An 18716-nucleotide genomic window follows, 5' to 3' on the forward strand; every position below is an offset into this window, starting at 1 on the left:
AACCATTGTAAAAATGCCCATTGTTGTCCACAAAACGGACATGTTCTTTCTTTTTTGCTGAGATGCGGAACGGACATATAGATGCTGTCTGCATTTTTTGTGGACCCATTGAAATGAATGGGTTCACAAAAAAATGCGGATCAGATGCGGAGCAAAAATACGGTTGTGTGAATAGGGCCTTAGGTCTATTACTAGTACTGGATGAGATCAGGGAAGGCGGCCTGGGAAGCACACGGATCCTGGTTTTAGCGCTCCTAGTGGTCACATTTGATCACAGCATCTGAGGGGTTCAAAGTCTGCGATCTGCATTACTGTAGATCACAGACATTACTACCGAGCCTCTGCTGTGTAAAACAGCAAAAATCCTGTGGTTATGACACCGCCGAACGCCATCTTAAAAGGCCATACTTCTGCAGTACATGTACAGCGGAGGTCTGGAAAGGGTTAAATGCCATTTGGTCCTACATATCTTTTTGTTGGTGTTATGCATTTTGTATTTTTTTAATTTATACAGTATAGGCTCCCAAATTGGTGTTGGATAACTAAGCAAAGCAGACATGTAGAAGATGATGAGAAACAGAGTGTATTTAAAAAAATTGTTTAGCTTTTTAATAAACAATTAAGCTTTATTTATACAAACACCAGAACACCCTTTAAGAAAAGGTGAAAAATGGTATACCCTATATTATCAGCTTTTTAATATCTATAAAACTCATAATAACAAAACTTCCAGACAGGAGTATGTTTTACAGACAAGTGACCATACATCAATAATGTATGTAGGAATATATAGAAATGTTATTTGATTCAGCATATTTATAACCAACAAAATAGATTACAATAACACCTAAAAAATACTCATATACAGTATGTTATTAATAAAAAACATTTATGTTCATGTCAATTCACAGAAGCGCAAAAATATCTAAGCAAAACAAAAAAATAATCCAAATACAAGCTCCAAGGTACAATATCTTCATTTCAAAGGCAGTTTACAACAACAAGTAATTCATAGTGTTTGGCTCCTCAGCTTCTTAGGAACTCTGATTATTCAAAATGAAATGGACTCAGTCTTCAAACATGAAAAAAAAGAAAGAAATAGGAGTTACAAATAATAGCAACAATATACGTATATTACGGTACATAATTACACAAAATTATATTTTACATTTAGAGATTACAGGTATTTGTACAGTAAGCAACTTTAGTCATAAATTTAAAAAAGGATTCATTCAGATGCATATAATGAAGCCACATATGAAAGAGGTCTAAAAGAGGATATCCCACAAATTTAAAACTTTTTTTTTACTCACTTATTTGAAACTGTCTTTTTTGAGGGCGAGCAGCAGCTCACATGAGACAACTTAAGGCTGGGTTCACACTTGAGCGTTTTACAGCGCGTTCAAACGCGCTGTAAAACGCTCAACACATGAAAACCAATGCTTCCCTATGGCCCTGGTTCTCACTTGAGCGTTTTACAGCGCGTTTGAACGCGCTGAAAAACGCCCTACGCTCAAACAAGTTCTTGAGCTTCTTTGGGGCGTTTTGACGCGCGTTTGTGGCCATAGGACACTACAGTCAATCACACAAACGCGCGTCAAACGCGCGTTTACTATTGCTAAAAACGCGCGACAAAAACGCGCATATCAAATACGCTCAGGTCTGAACCCAGCCTAAAGGTGCTATCCAGCTTTGATGGACTACCAGACACCCAGCTGATGAGCTGTTCAGGTGTAGCTCTGTCATTGGAAGTCGGCGCTAAAACTAGACAGGACCATTATGGGCTCATTCACACGAACGTTTGTGCCTCCAGACCCACAATGCATAGGCACTGTTCATATACACAGCGTTTGCAGATGCGGACCCATTCACTTGAATGGGAAGCAATCTGCCAGAGATGGTCCACACTGCAAAAAAAATAAAAAATACAACATGTTCTATTTTTTTGTGGTGCGGAGGTACAGACTGAAATCCCACTGAAGCGTTTTGTAGTGCTTCAGTGGGTATCCGATTTGTGCCTCTTCTACACACAGCATCTTGCAGATCGATACAGAGTGCAAAGGGCCGTGCCAATATATTAAGGACATATCTACTTAAGGAGGGAGTGGTCGGTAACAAGTTTAAATGTTCTCCCTATGAAGATATACCCAAGCCCTTCTAGTGCCAATATGGCACTCTCTCAAGCTCATCAAGTTTCTTACTTGCGTAAGGCTGAATTCACATCACTATTTAGCTTTCCGTTCTTCTGACCAATCAGAAAAATATAAAAAAACACAAAAAAACATCCATGATTTTGAGCATCAGTTAGTGTCACTTCCATCAGAGATCAGTTATTTTTGATGGGAGAAAACATCCTGCATGTTAAAATAACTGATCTCTGACGGAAGTGACACAAACTTATCATAACTGATGTTCAAAATAACGCATTAACTTTTTTTTTTATCTGACAGATCAGAGGAACAGAAAGCTAAATAGTGATGTAAACTCTAAAGCATGTGATGTTTTTCTCCACCTATTTGCGACAATACAGCTCCTACGCCAACATCAGAGGTACCTGTTCGAAAAATAAACACAACGCTGGCAACATTTTCAGTAAAGCACCTATAGTAACCAGTTAAGTCTAGGAATGCATTTGCTTTTTGTTTACAGACCTGGGCCATTCCTGAAAGGCCTTAGCCCCTTCAGGACCAAGCCATTTTTTTTAAATTTAAATAGCTTATAAAATAGTTTTTAAATTAACATTCACCATATGTCTACTTTATGTTGGCATCATTTTGTAAATGTCATTTATTTATTTTTTAGGAGGCTTAGAGTTTCAAAAGCAATTTTTAAAATTTTCTATAAAATTTTCAAAACAGACTTTTTTTTTTAAAGGACTAATTTAGTTCTGAAGTCACTTTGAGAGCATTACATAATAGAAACCACTATAAATAACCATTTTAGAACTACACCCCTCAAATGATTCAAAACGGATTATACAAACTCTGCTTACCCTTTAGGCGTTCCACAAAAATTAAAGGAAAATGGGGGAGATACTTAAAATTTTCATTTTTTTTGCACAGAATTTTCATTTTAATCCATTTTTCATATAACACGGCAAGGGATAACAGCAAAAGGAAATTAATATTTATTACCCTGCTTATTCCGTTTACAGAAACACCCCATATGTTATTGTAATCATCTACATGTGCACATAGCAGGGTTTAGGGAAGGAGCACACTATACTCTTATAAGTTTCTTTCTTCGTTCTATGCGTTAAACCATGTCTTCTTCCATATTTTCACACACATCTCTTTTCCTTAGCTACATTTTGCTACTCTCATTGGGACACCTGGGGTGGGAAAGCGCCTCTCGCTTACCGTGGTGATACAGGTGTCACGGCAAGTGGGGATAAGGGAAACACCAAGTAAACAAACAGCAACAGGTAAACAGACTAGGCCCCGAAGCTAGGGAGAAGGGAATGGTAACCTCCTAACAATCCCTGAGCCTCTCCCTGACTGCTAACAGTATGAGCAAGTCCTGATGGTGAACGAACTCATACGCTGGAAACTAAGCCCTGCTGACACTGTAGCAAACCCTAACTTAGGGAGACGCTGGTCCCTTCAGGGTGGAAGGTACCGGCAGCCTCATTCCCCGCTCCCTGAGACCTAGAAGAAACACACCCACAAAGGAGAAAACAGGAGGACTTTGCTTGAGACGAACGGGAAGTAGAGAATCCACAAACAACCAGTATAGAACTCCAGAAGGAAAATATCAACCGCAAAATCAGCAGAACCTGTGGAGAGGTGGGATCCTGCCCACAACAACAAACAGAAAGGAAACACAGAAAGACTTGTCAGATAGACTCACGTGCTGCAAGTTTATCCGATCTTCTCAGATCTTTTACAGGGCAAGCAGTGACAGTATGGGTGACCTCCGGGCACCCAGGACCGACCTTATCCGGGTGCGCCCTGCGAAAAGCTTTCAGAAGGAGACTAGCACTGACATCAATGTACGAGGTACTGAAGGGAACCACGAAGAATACGCGAGTTAATTATTCTGGAGATCTGAAACTCCATATTACCATCTGCCAAAACAGGAGGAGGTGGCAAGGGAGATGGTTCAGCAGGTTCCACATAGTTTTTCAAGAAAGACCTGTGAAACACATTATGGATCTTCCAAGCGCCATTTTCTAACGCCTACGCTGTTGAGAGAGCACATCAAGTTCCCGACAGGCCTCTCCCTCAAGACCCCTGTTGGTGCGGATGCTTAATTGGAAGGATAGAGATCTTATCCTGAGTCAAGCAAGAAACAAGCGTGACATCAAACATGACAGTGTGAATATATCGCTTTTTCCAGATTTTTCAGCTGAGCTACAAAAGAAGAGGGCCACCTTCATATCAGTCAAGCGACTATTACGTGATTTAAACCTACAATACTCCATGGCTTATCCGGCGCGACTTCGGATGATTGATGGAGAAAAAATGTTTTTTTTTCGTTGATCCAAAGGATGCAGAGGAATGGATCTCCAAGAGACCAAGCCGCCCAAGACCTCACTGACGTTACTACCTTCGCAGAAGCCGCAAGTATCTTGTTCACACTGATACACCTATCCGCTAGATGTGTTCCGCTGACTTTTAACATCATTGTCCGGGACTAGGGAGAAATCCCCTTCATTCTGCACTAGTGAAGGGTCATGAGTCCATGATACTTCACTCTGGCATGGCGGCAGGTTGCTGCCTTCTCCCTTCCCTTCTCCTCCTTGCTTTGTTCCCCTCTTTTTCATTTCTCCTTCTTTAACTCTCTATATGTGCACGTATTATGCAATATTATTTTCTTGCCTGATACGGGGCCGAGCAGACACTATGCAGGTCTCCGGTAACTCAGCCACATCACAAGATGGCAGCGATGTCATCAGTTGCAGGTTCACTCAATTATCTGTTACACTACAGTTAAGTTATACACTGTTAATTCTGTTAAAGGCATGGTACACTATTCATACTAAGCTAGCGCAGAGGGCACATGAAGACAGATCCAAAGAAGAGGGTCCTGATCTCTCTGGTGTTGGGGTATTGTTCTATTTGAAGAATATGATGTCTGATTATAGATGGCAGATCTGAATGTTGTATCCTGGAATGTGAGAGGACTGGGCAGCCCTACAAAAAGGATTGCTGTATTCTCCCAGCTACGCCAGTACAGTCCCCATATACTGGGATTGCAGGTGTAACGGATCTCCTGGCACCCCGACCGGGTACCTCCGTTGATGGATGCTCCTAGCGCTTCCCGAGGACTCCAAGCACTCCACTTGACACCATAACCGCCACAGACCCCACGAACCGCCGAAGCTTGGTTGAGGTCTCGCCGTCTCCTACCCACCCTGGACCTACGACAAGGCTCCAGGCTGTGAACCTCTCCTAAATCCAGAGAGGGGGAACAGCTCTTACAAGAGCTAGTAGTTATGCCAGGGGAGTATAGCAAATCTTCAGCGTATAGCAATTGACTTATATACACATGACATACTGAGGACATGACATAGCAGCCAATCCTGTACAGTTTAAACACAAAACTAACCCTATTCAACAAACACAATGGCATTGTCCATGACGCAATTTACAAACACACTGGCATTGTCTTTGACGCAATCAACATGCAAACAGATATCTTCACCCCCTCCATAATGAATGAATGGGAAGAGGAGACACATGCGATGGGATTATCTCCTGAGTGTATCATAGGAGTCGGCTGCTATTATAATCAACCATCTTAATCCCATCACTAACACAATCAGTGGGAGTCTCAGTGCAGAGTTAACCCTGCCTTTTTAATGGGCAATAGGAAATATGTGGCATATAAATTACACACATAAATCAGGGTTCATAGTTCCTTGTAACCCCAAAAGATCTGAGGGGGTCTCCATAGTTCTCGGTCCATAGTCCGTAGGAAGGAGGCTGGCCCTCAGGCTCCTCCAGCAGCCCCAGTGATGGTTCAGTCCGTCACAGCAGGAGACTCACTTGACACCAGAAACAGGGAATAGAATCAAGAAGCCATGGGTTCAGTGGTCACTAAATGCGTTCGGGTCGACGCATTCCAGAGGAGTGGCTGTACTTCTTCATAAGAGCATTAGATGGGAGTTTCAGCAATCTGTGGTGGATCCAGAAGGGCAATATATCCTTGTATATGCATTCATTAATTGTGCTCCATATGTCGTATATACAACATATACAATCCCCCCCCTGCTACTATAACCATATTCTAGGTGGCGATGAGCTTTGCTGCGCAGTATCTCAATGCTAAACTACTCTGTGTGGGTGATTTTAATTTAGTGATGCATGAAGATATGGATAGATTCCACCTGAGAAGGGGATTGCACTCAACATGTCACCATCCTTTCTAAAATGATTAAGGAACTGGGATGGTTAGATATGTGGAGACTGAAACACCCGCTTCAGAGAGAGTATTCCTGTTTTACTCCTGCCAGGGGTGCCTTGTCCAGAATTAATCATCCTCTAGGCAATGCAACAATATACACAGATCTTGTGGATGTTGGATATGGACCACAGGGACCCTTGGATCATGCACCGGTCTTAATGCGCATTCATCCATTCTGGTTGTCCTTTATAACCGCGACTGATAGAATTCCTGACCAGCTGCAGTTATTTCTGGAAGTGCAGGATGAGATGACTGATGATTTGTTACTCTGGGAGACGATGAAAGCCTACTTGAGGGGATGCATCAAGTCGTCCATATCCTATATCAAAAGAGATTCTGCGCGCAAGGAACTGGAATTACATACTAATTGCATGGAGGCAGAGAACTTATTTAGGGCTAATCCTTCTGAAGTGAATAGACAAGAATGGATGCTTAAAGGTAGGCTTTATATGATGCACCTCAGGGAAAAGAGTGAGCGCAAGTTATTCTTTTTAAAGCAGGGTAATCAGGCAGGCAAACTACTTGCTCAAATTGTACGTAGTAACAGCATGTCCCCCCCGGTTATTAGAATAAAGAATCCTGAGGGCTTGGTGGTAGAATCAGTCGGGGATATACTGGAATGCTTCAAGGGGTTCTATAGAGACCTTTACAGGTCTGCAACACAAGAGTTGGGGAATTACTTAATGGAGGTAGCACATCCCCAGCTTAGCGAAGAGGACAGGAGTCTATTAGAAGCTGACATCTCGCTAGAAGAAATCCAAATATCAATAAAGGAGCTGGCGGCTGGCAAAGCGCCTGGCCCGGACGGAATCCTGGTAGAAGTGTACTCTAAATATGCGGATGTTTTAGGACCCCAACTTCTTAAATTGTCCCTGGCTGCTCGGCAACAGCTATCAGAGTCCATGTATGATGCTACTATAGTGGTGATCCTGAAACCAGACAAAGACCCTCTGGAGTGTGGGTCATATAGACCAATCTCGCTCCTAAACCTAGATTATAAAATACTTACTAGGCTTCTAGACTGAACGAGGTAATCGCCACTATAGTACATAAAGATCAGTCAGGTTTCATACCGGGCAGATCGACATCTGATAACATTAGGAGAGCGCAGGCCCTCGCGCAGATAGGAGCGGCAGGAGATAAGCACTGGGCCCTGGCATCGCTAGATACGGCTAAGGCCTTTGACTCAGTGGAGTGGTTGTACTTAATAGAAGTGTTACAGAGCTTTGGCCCTAAGTTTATCAAGTGGGTGGAGATACTATACCAACTTCCCAAAGCAAGCATATTAGTAAATGGGTCGCATTCAGAGTATTTTAAGCTCTATAGAGGCACTAGGCAAGGATGTCCCCTATCACCGCTACTGTTCGCCATAGCGATAGAACATCTCGCCCTCAGAATCAGGCAAGATCAGGTCTTCAGAGGTGTGAGCATGGGAGACAGGATTGATAAAGTGGGATTATATGCGGATGATCTCCTTTTTATGGACGAACCTGAGACTATGCTTCCTAGAGCGATTGAAATAATAGAAAAATTCGGGGTGTACTCGGGTTTGCACATAAATTGGATGAAATCCGCAGTTATGCCCCTATGGACACACACGTGGCCCTCACAATACTGTAATCTACTGGTGGTGGACCATTTCAAGTACCTGGGGATTGTGATCACCAGAGACCCCCAACTGTCATACACTTTAAATATAGCGCCCCTGGAACCTCTGTTTACTGATAAATTCAGAACGTGGAAGTCCCTACCGTTATCAATCATGGGGAGATTAAACTTGGTTAAGATGATTCTTTTGCCCAAGGGCCTGTATCTCCTGGCACATGCATGCACAATGGTACCGAAGGGATTCTTTGGTCGTATTCATTCACTGGTAGCTAATTTTATCTGGGGTGAGTCCAGACGGAAGCTATCCCTTAATGTTCTGCAGAGATCTAGGTTGGAGGGGTTAGCTTCCCTACCTGACTTTTTCCTATATTACCTGGCTGGTCAGTTGAAATTCTTAACTCCTTGGATCTCAGCTTCAGAATTACCAAACGCGGAATACTATCTTAAAGAATATTTACACAGGTCTTCCCTATGGCCTGTACTAGAAGAGCCACGTTCCGTCCCCACACGCCTGCTCCCTATACATAGATTGGCTCATCAAGTATGGAGCGCTGCTAAGATGCAGTCATTCAAAGACCTCCCAGAGGATATTCCAATATGGGATAACCCCATGTTTACTCATTTGAGAGAGTTAGAAGGGGTGAATCTGTGGAAATCCCATGGGGTCTTCATCCTGCGAGACTTATATGCTGAGGGCACTTTGCGCTCCTCCTTACAGATGCAGGAAAAATTTGAGTTGCCCCGGAATTTTTTCTTTAGATATCTGCAGCTGAGACACGCGCTAATGGCTCAATTTGGGGGAAAAGAACGAAACATTTCAAAATACCCTCTAATAGGAGTTCTAAGATCACAGGGTCCGAGGGGTATCCTTTCTGTGCTTTATACGCATCTGCTCAATAACCGAATGCTACTGAACTCCCTCGCTATAGAGGGGGAAGTGGAAAATCTCAATACCTTCTCTGACGGCTGATGACTGGAATGAAGCCTTGATGGCTCTGGTGAAGGTCTCCCCATCAATCAATAACAGGTTGATCCAGCTGTTTATTCTGCACAAAAGTTACCTCACGCCCACTAGACTGCACAAAATGGGCAGACTACCACACAATAGATGCCATAGATGCTTACAGGATGGTGCCGACTTCTGGCACCTCATGTGGGATTGTATGTACTTAAAAAGCTTTTGGAGAGCAGTGAGAGAGGTACTGACAACTATGGTCCCCTCTGCACTACCGCTTTGCCCTAAGATTTGTGTTCTGGGTATATTAGATGAGGAGATTTGGGGACACTACCACATAATATTCTTGATTGAGGCTCTGTTCTTCGCCAGAAAAGCTATAGCCTTGAGATGGATGGCTGATAGGGCACCCACACTTGGCCAATGGAAATCACTGGTCAACCACGCTGTGAGTATGGAAAAAATTGTATTTATTCACAGGAAATGCCCACAAAAGTTCAATAAGGTATGGGGAGAGTGGTGTTCATCTCCTTTAACTTTACACAATGCATGTATGTACTCAGTGGTTGATATGGTTCGCGCTCCTGCTGTATAATAATATGCGGATCTCGTGCTCTGGAATGCCGCTTCATTATATCTGCTGTTTACTTCTTCATGACCGAAACTGGATCTCTCTTCATGTTGGATGCAAAGTTGTAGAGATATTTCATGATGTCGATGTATGCCCTGCGTGGGATTTAAATCTTGGGCCCAACTTCCAAGAGGGTACCTTCAACTTAAGGTTCTTAGTGGACAACCCAGCCAAATCACCCACACACAAGTCCGACCCAGTCATACAGTCGTGGCCAAAAGTTTTGAGAATGACACAAATATTTAGTTTTCACAAAGTTTGCTGCCAAACTGCTTTTAGATCTTTGTTTCAGTTGTTTCTGTGATGTAGTGAAATATAATTACACGCACTTCATACGTTTCAAAGGCTTTTATCAACAATTACATGACATTTATGCAAAGAGTCAGTATTTGCAGTGTTGGCCCTTCTTTTTCAGGACCTCTGCAATTCGACTGGGCATGCTCTCAATCAACTTCTAGGCCAATTCCTGACTGATAGCAACCCATTCTTTCATAATCACTTCTTGGAGTTTGTCAGAATTAGTGGGTTTTTGTTTGTCCACCCGCCTCTTGAGGATTGACCACAAGTTCTCAATGGGATTAAGATCTGGGGAGTTTCCAGGCCATGGACCCAAAATGTCAACGTTTTGGTCCCCGAGCCACTTAGTTATCACTTTTGCCTTATGGCACAGTGCTCCATCGTGCTGGAAAATGCATTGTTCTTCACCAAACTGTTGTTGGAAGAAGTTGCTGTTGGAGGGTGTTTTGGTACCATTCTTTATTCATGGCTGTGTTTTTGGGCAAAATTGTGAGTGAGCCCACTCCCTTGGATGAGCCTTTTTCCAGATGCCCCAAACAATCGGAAAGAGGCTTCATCGGAGAATATGACTTTGCCCCAGTCCTCGGCAGTCCATTCACCATACTTTCTGCAGAAGATCAATCTGTCCCTGATGTTTTTTTTGGAGAGAAGTGGCTTCTTTGCTGCCCTTCTTGACACCAGGCTATCTTCCAAAAGTCTTCGCCTCACTGTGCGTGCAGATGCGCTCACACCTGCCTGCTGCCATTCCTGAGCAAGCTCTGCACTGGTGGCACTCCGATCTCCCAGCTGCATCCTCTTTAGGAGACGATCTTGGCGCTTGCTGGACTTTCTTGGACGCCCTGAAGCCTTCTTAACAAGAATTGAACCTCTTTCCTTGAAGTTCTTGATGATCCTATAAATTGTTGATTGAGGTGCAATCTTAGTAGCCACAATATCCTTGCCTGTGAAGCCATTTTTATGCAACGCAATGATGGCTGCACGCGTTTCTTTGCAGGTCACCATGGTTAACAATGGAAGAACAATGATTTCAAGCATCACCCTCCTTTTAACATGTCAAGTCTGCCATTTTAACCCAATCAGCCTGACATAATGATCTCCAGCCTTGTGCTCGTCAACATTCTCACCTGAGTTAACAAGACTATTACTGAAATGATCTCAGCAGGTCTTTTAATGACAGCAATGAAATGCAGTGGAAAGGTTTTTTGGGGATTAAGTTAATTTTCATGGCAAAGAAGGACTATGCAATTCATCTGATCACTCTTCATAACATTCTGGAGTATATGCAAATTGCTATTATAAAAACTTAAGCAGCAACTTTTCCAATATTTATGTCATTCTCAAAACTTTTGGCCATGACTGTACATCTCGTCAACCATACGTTTATATCTTTCGCCCATTTTTTTCAAATTGTTTTGAATCTTCCGCCAGATAGATGACAATGGGGGAAGAGAATCTTTCCTCTTCAGGTATACCAGAGCACTCAGTCCCAGAAAAGGTAAAACCCATGTGCATAAAAAACTGGTGACTTATCAGTGGACTCCTGTCTACGGTTATTTAAGGCAAAAATGAAGACCACTCTTCCTGATTCTCGGGGACAAAACACCTCAAATAAGTTTCCAGATTCTGGTTAGTGCGCTCAGTTTGTCCGTTCGACTGAGGGTGGAAAGCCGAAGAGAAGAACAACTGAACTCCCAGACGAGTACAGAATGCCCTCCAGAACCTGGAAACAAATTGCGTCCCCATATCAGACACCACATCAGAGGGAAGGCCGTGTAATTTCACGATGTTATCAATAAACACTTGAGTGAGAGTTTTGGCATTGGGCAAACCTGATAATGGTATACAGTGCGCTATCTTACTTAAGCTGTCCACCACCACCAAAACCACAGTCTTCCCAGAGGAACTAGGCAAATCAGTGATGAAGTCCATGGACATGGCGTTCAGAAACGGGATGGGATGGACAAAGGAAGAAGAGATCCTGAAGGCCGAGTATGAGTCACCTTGGCATGTGTACAGGTCTCACAGGCCACACCTTTACGTAAACCTGGCCACCAGAAACTCTGGGAAATAAGATCCACCGAGGATCTTCTTCCAGGGTGTCCCGCAAGGACAATATCATGATGTTCCTTGAAAACCTTGTGTCGAAGCCCAGAAGGAACAAACAACCTCCCTGGAGGACAGGAATCAGGTGCCTCACCTTGAGCTTCCAACACCTCCGCCTCAAGTTTGGGATAAAGGGCAGAAACCACCAAAAAGCTACGCGACAAAGCATCGGCCTTGACGTTTTTGACCGCAGGGCGATAAGTGACCACAAAATTAAATTTGGTAAAAAACAATGACCATCTGGCTGCCTTTGTTTCAGACACTTCGCCGATTGCAGGTAACCCAGATTCTTATGATCAGTAATTACAGTAATGGGATGAATCGCTCCTTCTAACCAATTACGCCATTCTTCAAAGGCCAATTTAATGGCCAGCAACTCTATTACCAACATCATAATTTATTTCGGCAGAAGAGAGTTTTTTGGAAAAACAAAAAGCACATGGGCGCCATTTGCCTGGAGAAGGACCCTGCGACAAACTGCTCTGACTCCCACTTCAGACGCATCAACCGCCACAATGAAAGGCTGAGAACACATCAGATTGCACCAGAATGGGAGCAGAAAAAGCATGTAATGCCTCTTCAGACCAGACTGAGAAATCCAAACCTTTCTTGGTCATATCGGTCAATGGCTTGACAACAGAAGAATAATTCAGGATAAATTTTCTGTAGTAATTAGTAAACCCCAAAAACCGCATCAGCGCTTTCTGATTCTCAGGTCGATCCCAGTCCAATACTGCAGAGACCTTTTCGGGATCCATACAAAAACCTGAGGAAGAAAGCATGTAACCCAGGAACTACAGCTCCTGAAGAGCAAACACACATTTTTCTAACTTGGCATATAACTTATTCTCCCGGAGGATCAGTAATACTTGTCTTAAATGATCCTGATGAGTTTCCATATCGGGCGAGTAAATTAGTATGTCATCGAGGTAAATAACAACAAACCGCCCCACCAAATGATGTCATTAAAAAAAGTGCTGAAAGACCGCTGGGGTATTAGTCAACCCAAAGGGCATGACAAAGTTCTCAAAGTGGCCCTCATGGGTATTAAAGGCCGTTTTCCATTCGTCCTCTTCCCTGATTTTTTTAAAATTATAAGCCGCTCCTAAATCCAACTTGGGAAAACACCTTGGCTCTGACAATCTGATCGATGTGATTAAGCTCCTGGAAGTCTAAACACGGTCTAATGGTCCTATTCTTTTTTTTTTTTTTTTAACAAAAAAGAAGTCGTCAGCCACTGGTGATGGTCTAATATGTCAGATTGCCAAGCTCTCAGTAATATACTCCCGCATAGCTACTCTTTCGGGTTGGGAAAGATTATATAACCGAGACTTTGGCAATTTAGCTCCGGGAATAAGGTTGACCGGACAGTTATACTCTCGGTGAGGGGGTAACTCCTGATCTCCACCCTCAGAGAATACGTCTGAAAAATCAGAAAGAAACGGGGGTAACACCTTAGTGGATACCACAGAAAGTGACGCGCCGAGACAGTTGTCTATACAGAAATCACGCCAATAACTGATCTGTCATGCTTGCCAATCTAAGTAGGATTATGTCTGGTCAACCATGGTAAACCTAGCACTAGAGAAGGCAAACCCTTCAGTATGAAACAAGAAATGGACACAACAAGGAAATCACCCACCCGCAAATGAATATCATGCAGCATATGGGTCAGACACTTTTGCGAGAGAGGGGCGGAATCAATAGCAAACACAGATATCCCCTTGTTTAATGCGCTTGTTTTAAAACCAGTACTCTGAAAGAACTTATACAGTCAGGTCCATAAATATTGGGACACCGACACAATTGTAAAAAGTTTGGCTCTATACACCACCACAATGGATTTAAAATGAAAAGAACAAGAAGTGCTTTAACTGCAGACTGTCAGCTTTAATTTGAGGGTATTTACATCCAAATCAGGTGAACGGTGTAGGAATTACAACAGTTTGCATATGTGCCTCCCACTTGTTAAGGGACCTAAAGTAATGGGACAATTGGCTTCTCAGCTGTTCCATGGCCAGGTGTGTGTTATTCCCTCATTATCCCAATTACAAAGGACAGATAAAAGGTCCAGAGTTAATTTCAAGTGTGCTATTTGCATTTGGAATCTGTTGCTGTCAACTCAAGATGAGATCCAAACAGCTGTCACTATCAGTGAAGCAAGCCATTATTAGGCTGAAAAAACACAACAAACCCATCAGAGAGATAGCAAAAACATTAGGCGAGGCCAAAACAACTGTTTGGAACATTCTTAAAAAGGAACGCACCGGTGAGCTCAGCAACACCAAAAGACATGGAAGACCACGGAAAACAACTGTGGTGGATGACCAAAGAATTCTTTCCCTGGTGAAGAAAACACCCTTCACAACAGTTGGCCATATCAAGAACACTCTCCAGGAGGTAGGTGTATGTGTGTCAAAGTCAACAATCAAGAGAAGACTTCACCAGAGTGAATACAGAGGGTTCACCACAAGATGTAAACCATTGGTGAGCCTCAAAAACAGGAAGGCCAGATTAGAGTTTGTCAAACGACATCTAAAAAAGCCTTCACAGTTCTGGAACAGCATCATATGGACAGACGAGACCAAGATCAACTTGTACCAGAGGGATGGGAAGAGAAGAGTATGGAGAAGGAAAGGAACTGCTCATGATCCTAAGCATACCACCTCATCAGTGAAGCATGGTGGTGGTAGTGTCATAGCGTGGGCATGTATAGCTGCCAATGGAACTGGTTCTCTTGTATTTATTGATGATGTGACCGCTGACAAAAGCAGCAGGATGAATTCTGAAGTGTTTCGGGCAATATTATCTGCTCCTATTCAGCCAAATGCTTCAGAACTCATTTAACGGCGCTTCACAGTGCAGATGGACAATGACCCAAAGCATACTGCAAAAGCAACCAAAGAGTTTTTTAAGGGAAAGAAGTGGAATGTTATGCAGTGGCCAAGTCAATCACCTGACCTGAATCCGATTGAGCATGCATTTCACTTGCTGAAGACAAAACTGAAGGGAAAATGCCCCAAGAACAAGCAGGAACTGTAGACAGTTGCAGTAGAGGCCTGGCAGAGCATCACCAGGGATGCAACCCAGCGTCTGGTGAGGTCTATGCGTTCCAGACTTCAGGCTGTAATTGACTGCAAAGGATTTGCAACCAAGTATTAAAAAGTGAAAGTTTGATTTATGATTATTATTCTGTCCCATTACTTTTGGTCCCTTAACAAGTGGGAGGCACATATGCAAACTGTTGTAATTCCTACACCGTTCACCTGATTTGGATGTAAATACCCTCAAATTAAAGCTGACAGTCTGCAGTTAAAGCACATCTTGTTATTTTCATTTCAAATGCATTGTGGTGGTGTATAGAGCCAAAAATTTTAGAATTGTGTCGATGTCCCAATATTTATGGACCTGACTGTAGTCCACAAGGTTAACCCTGCCCCACTGTCAACAATTACTTCCAATTCAATATTTTCGGAGTCTAGCGCCACCATGGCAGGCAGGAGAAATCGGGTACTACCGGTAAAAGACAAAAATACCTTCTCCGACTCCCCACCCACACTGCATAAAGTAAGAGGACCAGACCCATTTTTTTTCTTCACTTTTTCACCTTGAGGTTTAATATAAGGACATACGTTAATAAAATGTTCTTCTTTGCCACAGAAGAAACAAAGTCTTCTCTAAAGCCTGAAGTTCCTATTACCAGGGAATGAAGAGACCTGTCCCAATTGCATAGGCTCATCACCAGACACTAGCTCGACTGTCCCTGTACCCTGCGGGACAGAAGAGGCTGTTTCCCCATATGGTAGTGCATCCCGAGTGAGGGGAACCTTGCACCTCTCTCTCAGGCGTCTATCAATCCGTGCGGCCAGGGACATAGCCTACTCCAACGAATCAGGATTTTCGTGGAATGCTGGGAAGTCTTTTAGTCTCTCAGACAGCCCTTGACAGAATTTACTACGGAGTGCTGGGTCATTCCACTCCGAATCAGTTGCCCATCTCCTAAATTCAGAGCAATATGACTCTGCAGAACGTTCTCCCTGACTCAAACTACACAGCTTAGATTCGGCCAGAGAAACCCGGTCAGGGTCATCATAAATAAGGCCCAGGGCTCTGAAAAATTCATCCACCGATCGGAGGGATTGGGAACCGATCGGTAGAGAAAAAGCTCAGGACTGAGCATCAGCTTTCAGCAGAGAAATAATAATCCCCAATCTTTGATTTTCGTCCCCAGAGGAGAGCGGACGCAGTCAAAAATACAGTTTACAAGATTCTCTGAACCGAACATAATTATCACTCCCCCCAGAAAACCTATCTGGGAGGACGACTTTAGTCACTAACGGACAAAGTTAGCCGGCGCATGCGCATTAATTACTGTGATGCCGTACCAGGAATGGACGGACTCAGCGTGCAGGCGCGGGATCTCGGCAAGAGAAGTAAGAAGATGGGCGGGCAGAGGGAAAGGATGGGCGGGCAGAGGGAAAGACTGGGCAGGCAGAGGGAAAGACTGGGCGGGGGGAAGCGACGATAGGGCAGAGCTGCCTGGGCACCTAGGAGGTTGATGCCGCCCCTGGGCACTTGTGAGCCCTCATTTGCATATCCTACTAAGATGATTTTTTCCAGTTTTATAAGTCCACGATTGCTTATAAAAGGTAACGTTTTTATCAACTGTAATGCTGCTAGAAAGCTATGGTAAGGGTTAAAAAGGTGAAATTGTGATGACAGACTCCCTTTAAGGAGCGGGGAATGAGGCTGCCAGTACCTTCCACCGTGAAAGGACCAGCGTCTCTCTGAGACCTAGAAGCAACACACGCACAAAAGGAGAACACAGGAGGACTTCGCTTGAGACGAGCGGGAAGTAGAGGATCCACAAACAACCAGTATAGGTCAGGTCCATAAATATTGGGACATCAACACAATTCTAACATTTTTGGCTCTATACACCACCACAATGGATTTGAAATGAAACTAACAAGATGTGCTTTAGGCCTCATGCACACGACCGTATTTTTTTGCGGTCCGCAAAACGGGGTTCCGTTTTACCGTGATCCGTGACCGTTTTTTCGTCCGTGGGTCTTCCTTGATTTTTGGAGGATCCACGGACATGAAAAAAAAAAGTTGTTTTGGTGTCCGCCTGGCCGTGCGGAGCCAAACGGATCCGTCCTGAATTACAATGCAAGTCAATGGGGACGGATCCGTTTGACGTTGACACAATATGGTGCCATTTCAAACGGATCCATCCCCATTGACTTTCAATGTAAAGTCTGGAGTCCCTTTTATACCATCGGATCGGAGTTTTCTCCAATCCGATGGTATATTTTAACTTGAAGCGTCCCCATCACCATGGGAACGCCTCTATGTTAGAATATACTGTCGGATATGAGTTAGATCGTAAACCTCATTTCCGACAGTATATTCTAACACAGAGGCGTTCCCATGGTGATGGGGACGCTTCTAGTTAGAATATACTACAAACTGTGTATATGACTGCTCCCTGCTGCCTAGCAGCATCCGATCTCTTACAGGGGGCCGTGATCAGCACAATTAACCCCTCAGGTGCCGCACCTGAAGGGGTTAATTGTACTATCATATCCCCCTGTAAGAGATCAGGGCTGCCAGGCAGCAGGGGGCAGACCCTCCCCCCCCCCTTCCTCCCTCTATTGTAATAATTCATTGGTGGCACAGTGTGCCCCCCCCCCCGCACCCCCCCTTCCTCCCTCTATTGTAATAATTCGTTGGTGGCACAGTGTGCGCCCCCCCCCCCCCTTCCTCCCTCTATTGTAATAATTCATTGGTGGCACAGTGTGCCCCCCCCCCCGCACCCCCCCTTCCTCCCTCTATTGTAATAATTCGTTGGTGGCACAGTGTGCGCCCCCCCCCCTTCCTCCCTCTATTGTAATAAATCGTTGGTGGCACAGTGTGCGCCCCCCATTGGCCCCCCCTCCCTCTATAGCATTAACAACATTGGTGGCCAGTGTGCGGCCTCCCATCTCCCCCCCCCCCCCGATCATTGGTGGCAGCGGGTTACTAGCAATAGTACGATAGTAAAAGATTCATACTTACCTGGGAGCTGCGATGTTCGTGTCCGGGCGGGAGCTCCTCCTACTAGTAAGTGACAGTTCATTTAGCAATGCGCCGCACAGACCTGTCACTTACCAGTAGGTGGAGCTCCCGCCGGACACGAACATCGCAGCAGCAGCAGGTAAGTATGAATCTTCTACTATTGTACTATTGCTAAGTAACCATGGCAACCAGGACTGTAGTAGAGTCCCGGTTGCCATGGTTACCGATCGGAGCCCCAGCGATTAAACTGGGACTCCGATCGGAACTCCTCTGCCACCAATGATGGGGGGGGAAAGATGGGAGGCCGCACACTGGCCACCAATGTTGTTAATGCTATAGAGGGAGGGGGGGGCCGATGGGGGGCGCACACTGTGCCACCAACTAATTATTACAATAGAGGGAGGGAGGGGGGGGGGGGGGGGGGCGCACACTGTGCCACCAACGAATTATTACAATAGAGGGAGGGAGGGGGGGGGCGCACACTGTGCCACCAATGAATTATTACAATAGAGGGAGGGGGGGGGGGCCGCACTGGCCACCAATGATATTCAAACTGGGGAGGGGGGGAGGGTCTGCCCCCTGCTGCCTGGCAGCCCTGATCTCTTACAGGGGGCCGTGATCAGCACAATTAACCCCTTCAGGTGCCGCACCTGA

General features: G+C 44.4%; 1 protein-coding gene across 2 annotated transcripts in view; it reads right to left on the reverse strand.

Moving 5' to 3' along the window:
* Positions 1-688: 688 nt before the first annotated feature.
* Positions 689-18716, reverse strand: part of HDGFL2 (HDGF like 2) — a 270439-nt gene continuing 252411 nt past the window's right edge. For both annotated transcript variants that reach the window (XM_040417749.1, XM_040417747.1), the window contains one exon: positions 689-1072. In XM_040417749.1, coding sequence (XP_040273683.1) covers positions 1068-1072 — 5 coding nt within the window. In that variant the 3' untranslated portion in view covers positions 689-1067. The remainder of the gene's footprint in view (positions 1073-18716) is intronic.

This window comes from Bufo bufo, chromosome 2 (genome assembly GCF_905171765.1).
Source record: "Bufo bufo chromosome 2, aBufBuf1.1, whole genome shotgun sequence".
In the NCBI taxonomy this organism is placed as follows: domain Eukaryota; kingdom Metazoa; phylum Chordata; class Amphibia; order Anura; family Bufonidae; genus Bufo; species Bufo bufo.